Source organism: Phalacrocorax aristotelis, chromosome 13, assembly GCF_949628215.1.
Source record: "Phalacrocorax aristotelis chromosome 13, bGulAri2.1, whole genome shotgun sequence".
NCBI lineage: Eukaryota > Metazoa > Chordata > Aves > Suliformes > Phalacrocoracidae > Phalacrocorax > Phalacrocorax aristotelis.
In genome coordinates, this window is record NC_134288.1 from 13871994 (window position 1) to 13884617 (window position 12624).

At 36.8% G+C, this 12624-nt stretch overlaps 1 protein-coding gene across 1 annotated transcript in view; it reads left to right on the forward strand.

The window, feature by feature from the left end:
- Window positions 1-2377: 2377 nt before the first annotated feature.
- Window positions 2378-12624, forward strand: part of SYCP2 (synaptonemal complex protein 2) — a 30303-nt gene continuing 20056 nt past the window's right edge. Inside the window, exons 1-15 of the mRNA XM_075108333.1 lie at window positions 2378-2613; window positions 3452-3496; window positions 4188-4328; window positions 4549-4677; window positions 5603-5707; window positions 6166-6190; window positions 7145-7230; window positions 8038-8126; window positions 8676-8710; window positions 9343-9485; window positions 9564-9616; window positions 10597-10642; window positions 10880-10975; window positions 11465-11525; window positions 12090-12238. Coding sequence (XP_074964434.1) covers window positions 3473-3496; window positions 4188-4328; window positions 4549-4677; window positions 5603-5707; window positions 6166-6190; window positions 7145-7230; window positions 8038-8126; window positions 8676-8710; window positions 9343-9485; window positions 9564-9616; window positions 10597-10642; window positions 10880-10975; window positions 11465-11525; window positions 12090-12238 — 1182 coding nt within the window. The 5' untranslated portion in view covers window positions 2378-2613; window positions 3452-3472. The remainder of the gene's footprint in view (window positions 2614-3451; window positions 3497-4187; window positions 4329-4548; window positions 4678-5602; window positions 5708-6165; window positions 6191-7144; window positions 7231-8037; window positions 8127-8675; window positions 8711-9342; window positions 9486-9563; window positions 9617-10596; window positions 10643-10879; window positions 10976-11464; window positions 11526-12089; window positions 12239-12624) is intronic.

The window sequence follows — 12624 nt, forward strand, 5'->3', positions numbered from 1 at the left end:
GGTGGGGATGTGTGTAAGAATATTTAAGAGAAGGACTAGCTTTTGCTGTGAACATCCAGCCATCAGGTTTATCTTGCAGGTAGTCAGTACTATTTCTAATATAGGTGTTATTTTTACATTTAGTTTCAAATTCATAGTTTCTATTTATCTTACAAAGAAAATATAAATCCCAACTTGTACTAGTAACAGTCAGTTGTAACTAAGTACTTAATTTAGTGTATCACCAGTGCTCAATACAGTGTTGTACGTACTTTGCAGAATTGCCTGGTAAAGACACAGAACAACAAGTCTAAGCGATTAAGTCATTTGTCAACATGGGTCTAATGTTAGTACTGACTCCTCTCCTGATTTGGCTTTCTCCTTGTGATCTCAGATCTGCAACTATTTCAGCTGACACTTGATATTAAAACTGTCGGCATCAATGCTTCTGACCCTTCTCAGTCCTACGTACAACAGCAGCTGTGCCAGATTGATTATATTGACCAGTGCAATGTTTTCCCGTACCTGTAATGAAGGTAAATGTTTATGCTACTATAGTGAAGAAAGGGTCCCTGTACATAGTGCTACCCTACCCTAAAGACAGTTTTGCTTCCATTTTCTCTGAAATTAAGTGTAGTTGTCGTATCTGTGGCCCAAATTATTTCATTGCTTGTTCCAGACTGTTTAAGGCATATCATGATGAAAAATTCTGCTTTGTGTTGACCTCCCTTCTGCTAAACCAAACAAAATTGACATTAGAGAATGAGAAATGAACACACAGTAGCCTCCCAGTCACGCCAGTGAGCCTAGTGCAGGAGGGAAAGCGTATGATCCACTTTTCCCATACTTATGGCTCGCTTTTCTTTTGCTATGGAATGAGTAAGGCTGTTTTCTTTACAAGATCTGATAATCTGTGGATAGTCTAAGCCTGCGTGTATGCTAACGGGACTGGTAAGGGAAAGCAGCAAATGCAAATTAGCTTTTATTACTTCTGCTTCATATGATGAAAGTAGAATTCAGAATTCAGTTTTTATACAAAACTTCTGATGCTCCAAGTTCCTCGTGCAAAGTGTTGCCCCTAGCAGGTTTCTCAGTAAAGCTGTACTTCTACAGATCTGCTTCAGATCACCCACTGCCTCCCGACAGCAAATGTGGCAGAAGTTAACGCTGCAGTTAATCCTTCAGCTGAACATGCCTCCTGCAGGATGCTCCGTGCTGCTCAGTCCTCTGGGATCAGCTCCTCAGTGGAGATACTCCAGTTCTCATACCGGCTGTCATTTTCTTGAGTTACAGTGACATCTGGTGGCATTTTAAATACTTTCTGTACAGCTTTTTTGCCTTCGATATATTGATTTGTTTTTTATTATTTTAGAAAGTCATCAGTGTTATTTTATTTACAATTGCTGCAGGTTTATCTGCTGTGAAAGGTGATTCTTCTCCTCTATTGCTGCTTATTCTAGGTATGAACGGAGACGCTTCCTGATACCCCACTGTAATACATGAGATTCATGCTGCATTTTATCACCTCTATTTGTGACAGGGGTCATAGATACACCAGTATCACACCAGTACAGGTAAACCCCACTTTGGAACTGCTGGGATTTCATTTAAACACCTTACCCGGTTCCCTCTGTATAACAAAGACTGCAGATGTCAGCAGCCCTTTACCCACGATAGGTCTGTATCTGAGTTGCCATGTCTGTTCTACCTGCAAGACAGGGAACTACCTTCATGGCTGCTGAAGTAGTTTTCATTACCTTGATGGTAGTGAAAATGTTTCTGAATTAAGCATACCAATGAATTACACTGGTTTAGCAAACTCACGCACAGTAACTCGTCCACACTATGCACAGAAGTTAGCGTTCTAAGTGCGGGTTATCAATAAAGACAATTTGTAATATAAAAAAAGTAGCAGAGCGGAGGCCCTGTGCAAGGCACCGGCGTCCTTCCACAGCACGACCGTGCATTGCTCGTTCGCGACGCCGCCCCACGGGCCTCGGCGCCTTCCCTGTCCCACCGCGACTGCAGCGGGAAACGCTCGCCTGACGCTTCGTGCGCTGCGGAGAGGGCCGACGGCGCCCCACGGAGGGGGCTTTATAGTCGTCCGGGAAGCTCGGCGCGGCCCCCTCCGCAGCCCCGCTGCCGGACCGGATGGGCAAACACCGGGGCTGGCGGCAGCTCCGGGCGGGCTGAGACACCTCGCACCCCCCACCCGGCCACCGCGCCGCCTCCTCACGGTAAAGAGAGCCCTCCTCCCGCCCCGCGCCTCCGACGGCGATTGGGTCCGCGTGCTGCGTTCGCGGGCGGTGATTGGCTGGGGCCTACCGGCGCTGGGAGTGATTGGTCGGCGGGAAAGGGCGCTTTTTTCTGCTCCGGGGGTAAGGGGAGGGCCGCCATGCTGCGGGGGGCTGCTCTGCCGGTCCCCGGCTCGGTCCTCTCAGGGCGGGGCGCGCCCCGCGGCTGAGGGGTGGAGGGGTGCGGTGGGGCGGTTCCCCTCTCAGTAACAAAACTTGGGGAATTGCCAGCGTCTGCCTGTGTTTCGAGGGTGGAGGTCTCACTCGTCGAGGAGGCGGCACCTGGAAGGGGTTTATATTTTCTTCTCTGGCTTGTCTGACTGGACAGGAGACCTGTGAGGTGGTAGCAAAAGCTTCGGCGTAGGCTGTTGCGTTATTGTATTGGGAAAAACCAATTAAAAAACCCACCCTGTGTTTGTTATTTCTATATTATTTGAGAGTGGCAGAAATTACTAGTGTGTGTTCCCAGTTGCTTAGTCTACAGAAGTTGTTCCCTATTTTTAATCATTATTTCACTTTGCTTTGTCTAATTCCATGTAATTTCTGGGCTAGGGAGACCAAAACTGCACGTGGTAGGTTGGTCAAGGTAGATTAATTCATACAAAGCATGAAAAAGTTTGTTGTTAACTCTCAAAGCAAAATATTTTTGTCTGCTCTTAAGACAATGTTTTCAGAAAACTATAATTTTGAGATCTTGTGTTTTGGTGGTAATAGTCATCTCTGAGCCCATCACTGTATGTATAACTAAGACGGCATTTTCCCTGCATGCATTTGTCATATTTTTCTTAAATTATTTAATCTACCATTTTATAATGAGGCCTTTCTGAGTTCTGCTGTTGATTTACCTATTCTGAATAACCTGGTGTTGGCAGTGTAATTGGCTGCCTTTGTGCTCTTTTCTCACTGAGAAATACTGAGAATCTGCTGCAGGACCCTCTGCTCCTCACTTGCCAAAGTCGAACATTCCTTACTCTTTTATTTTAAGCAACTGTTCATCCATGTAAGGATATTTCCTTATATCCCCAGTTCATTTAATTTCTTAAATAGTATCTATACTAGTGACACATTTTGGAGTTTGTAATGTATTTTGACTGACTCAACATTTTTGCAAAACCTGCTTGAACTCAGTGTCATTGAATTGTGTTTGGTCAAGTGATGATTGTTCCTTTCTTATACAGCTGAGTAGATGAATTGCAAAAATGGCAGCCAGGAATGAGATGCAGGTATGTGCTTATGGACCAAAATTTGAGTATTGATTGTTCTAATTACTATCTTAAAGCATTCCTCCTGGTATTTAGTTACACGTAAAATTTGCAGTGTGGCAAAAAAATATGGTAGAAAGAATTTTTCCTTTGAGATAGGTTAGTGCTAAGTAGCTGGCTAGAAAGCTATAGGAATTGGAAATTGTTATTGACGACAACAAATCCCATGCATTTGACATACATGGATTGGTCGGGATGATACTTAAGATCAAAATGTTGAAATCTGGTTATAATTGATTTAGAAAGAAGAGGGTGGCAAGATAGTTGGGGAAGGCAGTAATCCTCAAAGATTAATATCTCTTAAAGTCACTAATAGATAACTTAGAAATGCAAAATATTAAATGTACTGGGGAAGGAGTGTTAACACAGTGAGCGCTTATGTTAGCATTTATTCATAATATAAGGAAAGAAGAAACATTCAGTTAAGGAAAACTGGCAGATAATTAAAAACTCAGTGAATAAGTATTTGCACAATTAGTGTATTAGATATGGCATTCTGTACTTTAGGTTTGACATTTAATGATTTTGTGCTTCAGAATATTTGCTTAGAATGCAACATGATTTCATAAAACCTACATTAAATAATGTTAAATCAGTATCTGTGTTAAGCATACAGTAATACAGGTGCTCTGTTTTCTTTTATTGTTGACAGTTTGAAAAGTTAATTGATGTAGCTACAAGAAAAAATGATTTCCAATTATTAGAACAATTTCTGGCAACAGAAGACTGTGAAAATGTCTCTCACAAATGCAGCAAACAGTTTGTCAACAAATTAGACAAGCTTCTGTGTCGGGTAATGTAACTATTACACCAGAATCATCTATACCACCATTGTAATAGTCCGATGAGGACTTTTTTTTCCATTTGGCTTGGTTTATACCAGCAGTTGTTTTGAAAAACTGAAATAAAGCAAGCCACAACTGAGGTGGCTTTTGAGAACAAAAAGGCACCTGGTTAATGACAGGTTCTTCTAGAACTGTACACTAAAGCTTATGTTATAATTTCAATTCCAGGAACTTGACAAACAGGAAGTCAAAAGCATTTCCACTTTATTAAAGTCTATTCAGAAATGTGGGAAAAAAATCAGCATGGCAGGAGAAGATGGGCTCCCAGCAATGATAAAATACGGTCTTATTGGAAGGATAAGTAAAACCATAAACCATATGTGAACTTCTAAAAAAACTTAATAGCAAAGCATGCCTAAGTAATGCTTAGTGCTGAACAGCTTAGTATTTGATTTAGTCCTTGATTGCTTCTGAATTAAGAATTTCCCATAACTTTGCAACAAACATTATTCTTTGACACGTGGCTAATTATAAAGTGATGGTACTCTACTACAGTGAAGGTTTTGCAAATTGTGCAATATATAATTAATTTAGATATGCTTACAGCAATTACAGCAAGATGGTATCTTTTTATATGAGCTTGCTGTACTGCTTTTGAGCCAGGAATTGGAATTTTCCTGGTGCAATTTAATAATTTTTTTGTTAATTCTCCCAAAAACAATATTGTAACTGTTCTTTCAACAGATTATAGCGCTATTCTGATTATTTTGTGTTATTTCAACCTGCATGTTAAATTAAGCCATTTATAACTCAACATAATAAATATGCTGAAAAATAGACACCACTTCCTTAAAGCTTTTGCCAGAGATTTCACTGAAGAAAATTAATGGCAATGTCAGATGAGTGTTACTCAATTGCCCGCTCAACTGATTTAATTTAAAAAAAAAAAAAAAAAAAGTGGTGATAACTTCACGCTTACATTCACACTTACAGACTTTCTCATTCAGCCATCATCCATTTTTGGCTCTTTTGTCTGCGATGGTAGTTGTAGATCTTTGTGTGTTAGAAAGTCAGATACAGAAGTTGCTTTTATTAGTTTGAAATCACCTACATTAGTTTAGTGTGAGCGAAAAATTTCAGTCTGGGCCTAAAGTGTGCCCAGCAGACTGGTAACATTGTTGCTGTTGCTTTAATCTTTGTTTAGTTTGTGTGATTTTACTTAAGTATAATATAAAAGGTTGTCCATTTCCATGCTATTAAAATAGATTGATTTTCCCTTTACATGGTTAATTGGTTTGAAAAGGTAAAAGGAATTTTGATCCTCGGAGGAAATGAAAAGAATGAAATGCTTACAAGTCTGGCTGAGGATTTCTTCAACGTGTTGCTGGTAAAAATATATTGATATATTAATAATAAAATACATTGTGTGCATTTGTCAAAATAATTATTACTAGTTTAGCAACAAGAAGACTTTCAAATGTGTTTCTATTTAATATCCTTTTAAAGTTAATGTTACAGTCATTTTTCAGATAAATTATAAGGCTTTTTGGATAAATAGTTTGCCTGTATTCATACTCGTTTTATGTTCATGATTTTTGTGAAAAGAAAAAGAACCCCAACAACATAAGTGTACAATGAACAAAATTTCCATAAATTTAACTGAAACACAATTTTGGGAAACCACACTTGGTATTAGAAGTCGTCTCTTTATTTCATCCTTAATGAAGAACATATTTTTAAATCTTAAATGCTTTTTGAGTGCTTGCTTTAGTCACATTACCTGATTTTTATGGTGTAATATTCACAGTATGAAAATGATGTGTTTTGTTTTGTTTTTTATTGTAGGCTATATGTGATAGCCGACCTGAAGGTGAGCTTAAAAAAAGTGTATGCTAGATATGACAGTTGAAGTGTTCTGAAAGAGACATTTTAAAGTTATCAGTGTTAAAATAACTCTTACTAGTTGTGGGGCCATCCTGAGGCAACGTAGTTCTGAGAAGAACATGTATAATGAGGGTGGCACAAAGTTTCTTGATCTAATGTAAATATACCCCCAGATCTATGTGCTTCAGCTAATAAACTGTAACAGAAAAGGGCTTATCCTCAAGAGGGCAGTTCTGTGCACGAGGGACTGCATTGCACATGGATGTGAAAACAGCTTGAATGTCAACTGCAACTTTGATTGGTTAATCTGGGTTTTCTCTACTGGCAGATTTCCTTGTAACTTGCTGATGTCAGTAATAAAAAAGCAGGACAGTCTAGTCTCCTCAGAGGTGGTAACTGAACTGAATTTTCTCCTGAAAAGAACATTGTTTCTAAGCTACTGCCGTAGCTCAGCGTAGCACAGTAGTCCTTCTTTATTGACCTTGTCATCATGAATATCGCACTGCTCTTACCTTTCAGTATATCCCTGGGTAGAAAGTCAGTACACACCCATTACGCTGTCACAATCAAAACCAAAAATTCATTTCCATGTCCCTGGGAAGATGAATTCCAGGGTCTGTATTATATCTTGGAGAGCTAAGTTGTAGAATTGATCTGATTATATTTTAAAAATAATGAACTCATGCCCAGGGGACTTATGCAGTGATGCACAAGAATAGGAACATCATAAAGAGCCATATGTACTATAAATCGAAGTAACTATTCTGTCTTGCTTTAACCATGAAGCTTAAGATGTTTATTTTTAAATATCAGTAATCCTATATGGAAAGGAAGGCATACTGTATTTTATTATTAAATGAAAATGAATTTTTTTCCAAATGCTGACAAGGGGGCACCCTAATACACTGTCCATAACTCTGTTTTTTTCCTTGCTCACCAGGTAAAATGCAAATACTAGAAAACTTTGTCCTGAGAACATGTACCCTCATCGCTGATGTAAGAATTAGTATCTTTGTTCAGCAGGAGGTAAACATTCTTCTTTCTAAGAAACAGCTTTTTGATTACTGTTTTAACATTTTGTGAAGATAGTAATTTACCTGTGCAGATGCTACAGTGCTCTAGTATCAGGAGGATGACTTAACGTTTCACTAGGAATATTTGTTGTCATTTATATATTGGGTTTGGGTTTTTTTGAGATTGCTGACCTATAATTTTTGTTTTGGACAGTAAATTACAAAAGAGTGGTATTAAGATTCTGGTGAGAAAGCTCTATAAAAGCGTAGGTAATAAAGCACTATTACAACTGCTGTAAATAGGATTGATTGTTGGGCTTAAATTATTTGGATACTTGCAGGAAATTTCTAGTATACTGCAGATTTCTCCTATTTATTTTAGTAACCTCCTGTTGTCAGGTTTTCTTTCCTCTACAGAAAGAGAAAGTTACAAAGAAAGTCTTCGGTAAACATCCCCAAATGAAAGGCTTTTTAATGCAAATTTAAGGTACACTTCAGCTCAGCAGCTGACTGCAGATAGAACTCCAGCTTTGAAAAGTTTTTCCTATATTTAAACCTGCAAATAAGAAACATAACCTTTAACAACCGATGTTCATATTAAAGCTAATGTAATTTATTGAAATTGAGGTGGTAGTTATATTAAGATAAATACCATTTAAGGTCAGATAGAACTCATTGTCTTTTCTTGTTTTGCAATTACTTAAGCATGTTATTTTCTTCAGTGGTGTGAAATATATTACAAGGGCCCAAATTAAGAATAATTTAAACGTCAACAACTTATTTTATCTTGAATCTTACTCTCTTTTTCCACTCTTCTTAGGTAGTAAGAAAACTTAATTTAATGCTTGACAACACACCTCGAGATGCCAGGAAAAAGTTATTTTCTACAAAGGAAATGTTTCTTGTCATGTAAATAATCTTCAGTATAATAATTTTTACATCATTACATCATTTGCATAGCTAGAAAGGCAATTTTTACTAAGGCAGTTTATAATGCATGGAGATTGGTCCCTGTTTAACTCACTTTTGCATTTGCAATCGTGTTGCCAGGGGTAGTGGCTGTTGGCAGGTATTATCCTGGGTTATTCTCCATTACAAGCCTAAATTTACCTCTTTCCCGATCTGGGTTAGGCTTCAGTTGTCTTAAAGTAATCAAACTCCTATTTATAAGAATGTGTGTAAAGCACAGTGAATCAGTCACAAGCTATTCACACTGGGAAATTTTTTACAGCATTTTGAAAAATAAATAGAATAAAAATTATATATATCAGGTGATCCACTTCCCCAGTAATACTTTCAGATGTGTTTTCTTAGCATAACAGACTTACCCCTTTGAAGTCTAATAGTTTAGTGGAATCAGGATTTGTCTTGTACTTTGAAAGCTTGTAATTAAATAAACTTTTCTTCTGTACTTTGCATTGCTGTCATATTTTGATGAAACATTACTTTGTTTGGCAGGAGCAACATGGGGAAGAGAATTTTGGATGCTGGAGGTGAGCATGGGACTTAATAAACAAGTTAGTATTGAGCTTCTTCAAATTTAAATGCAGATCCATTAGAAGTCCAGAGAAGACATCAGAAGCTGCAGAATGTTGCGATTACAGTCCTCTGAAAAATACAAATACTGCATGAAAAGAGTCTGCAAACTGGAATGTTTCAGATGTATGCTGTGTATGGCTAACTCTTTGAAGTTTTCAGTCCTTTTGTCTAGAATATAAGTTTTAAAATAGCAAAAGCTCATAAGGAATTCAGTCATTGAGGACAGTGAACTGCTAGGCATGTTTATCAGTACTGTAACTTCTCTCAGAGATCACTTTGGTATCCATCAGTTTCCCAGTTCAGACAGGTGAAAGTTCAAAACTTCTCTCTTGCTTATATGCCTAGTGTCGCTCTGACATTCCCAGAACGTTTGGTTGAAATTTCATATTGAAACATAAGTTGTTTAGTCTTCCTTATTCCCTTAGTTCTTTATCTATATATCCCTTATGGGCTACATATTTGGGTATAATGTGATACGTGATATGAAACATTCAGCACTGCTTATACCAGTTTCCTACATAATAATAATTTTTTGCATCAGCAGTATCTTTAAACCTACTATTCCTGTAAATGTATTGTGCTGTAGACTATGACCTGCAAGTAGCCATTACGGAAGCTTTATGCAGAATGATATCAGAGAAACAAAGAGGAGAACTGGCGTGCCAGTGGTTTTCCATGGAGTTTGTGTCCAGTGCCTTTAAAGGAATTAAAGATTCAGAGTTTGAAACGGTAAGTCATATGAAAAATATTACCAGGGAGGTAAACTTTCATTTTACAATTATTTAAGAAATTTCTGTGTTTTAATAGGATTGCAGAAAATTTCTTAACCAAGTGAATGGCATGCTTGGAGACAAAAGAAGGTAAATCTGAATTTTTTTAAAGCTAATATATTTTCCATTTTGTATTTTTTGGTCATTCACTGGGAGTAACCTCTGTATCACATCAAGTGTTTCTGGGAAGCTCTGAATTAAAATAATACAAGCAAATAAGACTAATATTGCTGTGGTATAAAGTTAAGGAACCACACAGAGTTAAGATATTTTTAAAATATTATATAGTAAGGCAATTGAGTAATACCTTCTTTCAGCACATTGTCTCTGATATTATCCTCTCTATGAAGATGTTAACTTTATGTAAAGTTTCAGATTACTAGGTAACAGCTTGAAGAAACTGTTCACTAAATAAAGAACAATCATTTGAAAAGGTTCTTAAACAATATAAAGTGTATGCTACACTTCCTTTAATAATTGTTTATCAGGAGCTAGTTTTTGTGTTCTGTTTAGTTCTGTTGCAAAATCCTGAGATGCTCATTAATTCAATAAACATATAATCTGACAATAGCTACTAATTTGCTGATGTATAATCCTTTATTGATTTATGATATTTACATTGAGATAATGATCAATGAGAATATCTGCTAGGGAAATAGAACATGAAAAGGAAGATAAAATACGAGCTTTTTTCTTATCTATATGATCACGTGCTCTGCATGTTACTTTTATATGTCATGTCAGCAAAGGGATTTTCTGGTATGTCTTTTTATCAGGTGTATGTTCAGTTTGAATACCATTCTTGAAATATCAGCAGATAAGCTAGAGAGATGAACGTAGTGACAAGAGGTCTGAGACCACTGCTTGAATTGTGAGGATATGTAATATTTCATGTTACCTCCTCTGGGGAAGACGTGCAGCCAAGTGACTGCTCTCTTGATTGCTGTGATCTCTTTGTCTCTAAAGCAAACAAGTTTTGTGCTGAAAACACAGTCCAGTTGCTGTGTTCACATATGCAAAATTTATTTACAGCATTTTAGGATACTTGACAAAATATCCTTTTCTTACAGGGTTTTTACCTATCCGTGTTTATCAGCAGCTCTTGATAAATATGAGGTAAGTTACAGGCTTAATCATATATCATTTGTGCAGCTTAAGAGCTTCTTTGCCTTCTAGTTCAGAAAAAATAAGGATCAAGTAAGAAAAAATAAGGATCAAGTAAGAAATTTTTTTTTCAGGAGTATGCAGATGTGCATGTATTTAAAGTTTGTCAGGCGGTAACACAAAGCCCGTTAGCTGGTATAAATCATTGCTGTCAGCTCTTAATCTGTTATGTTAACTTTTTTGTTTTAGCTACAGATACCACTGGATGAAAATCTTGAAGAATTTTGGGTTGATTTCAATGTTGGTAGCAGAAGTATATCTTTCTATGTGGCAGCAGATGATGCAGTAAGCTAATTTTTGTCTGTAATCCTAGATCCTTCTGAGGCAGTAGATACACATCCAAATATCAAATCATATCAAATTTGTTTCCCCACATCAACATTTGGAAGTTATGTATGCATCTTTAGTGTGAAGGGGGGGGAAAAATCATCTAGATTTGGTGTGCATATTTAGATCAAACAATTTCAAAGTAATAACTTTCGAGTACTGTTTGCGAACAGTTTAACATATGCACGCATGAACAAGAAGCCATGTAAAAAATTACAGTTAAAATTTTTGTAGATGAGGCTCAACAGTTCAGATTGACTCTACTAAAGCTCTTCCAAAGCATTGCTCACTATTATTAGCAAAGCATATGTTCATTGTCGCTCCATGTGACAGAGGATTTAAAAAGTTGAAAATTTGTTCTCACTGAATAACTTTCTGATCACTGTGCTTCATTTAATTGTAATGTAATGCTTTCCTAGCTTTAACAATACATATTTTTCATGTAAGGATCATCAGTGGGAAACGGTCGTTATACCAGAAGAAGAAGTGGACCTGTACAGCCTGGAAGGTATTGGCACTCAAAAATGTGACCTTCTGTTACACACTAACTTGGATTTTCAAACTGATTAGTCCTAAAGTACTGACTCAATTCTCAACAAAGCAAAATTCCCACCTAAAATATTATAGGTACTGTTTTTATCAGGGATAAAACTGCACTGCAGTCACATTTGCATTTTAGGCATGCAGGTGTGAGTTTTATTAAAATAATTTTAAAATAATGTCTTATAGTTATTTCAATGCAATATAAGGCATAAGATAATGACATTTAGTAATGTTCCTTTTAAACTAGTTAGAATAGTTATGTAAATATCTGTAACTACTTATCTGCAGCTGTAGTAAATAACCTTCAAAGAAAATTCTACATTATAATATACAGAATAAGTATTTATAAAAGACTGAATCTTGAATTGTTTCACTAAGAAAATTTATTGTAGGTTAGAGTGAATTAAATAAAATATACATTTTAATAGCTGAACTGGAGAATACAAGCAAATCTCACGTTTTTACAAACATTATATGAGACGTTGTTAAATTGTAATGAAACTACTTTTCAAATTTTATTTTTGTCCAGAAAAAAATTCAAAGAAACTATTGACAATAGATCTAAAAAGCCCAATGAATGTGGGTAATCAAGAAGGAGATAAATTTTTTTTATATTTTGATTCTATCTTGGAAATCAAAGATATAACCAGAAAGATTTATGGATTTAGTAAATGTAAGGTAAGACTTAAAAACCTTTTTGAATAGTTTGTAATTGATTCAAAATAAATGTCTCATTGCCATATAAATGTCGTTATAGCTGAGATTGTTGGTATCTATCTATACCAAGAGTTTCTGATTAACATTGCCACTACAGAACAGCCTTTCTCCTGTAATATGTTAAGTTTCGGTAAAGATGCTGAATAAGGATGAGAGGAAACAGCCTCAAGTTGTGACAGGGGAGGTTTTAGATTCACCAAAAGGGTTCTGAAGCATTGAACCAGGCTGCCCAGGGAAGCGGTGGAGTCACCATCCCTGGAGGTATTTGAAGGACATGTAGATGTGGTGCTTAGGGACATGGTTTAGTGGTGGACTTGGCAGTGGTGAGTTAGCGACTGGTCTTGATG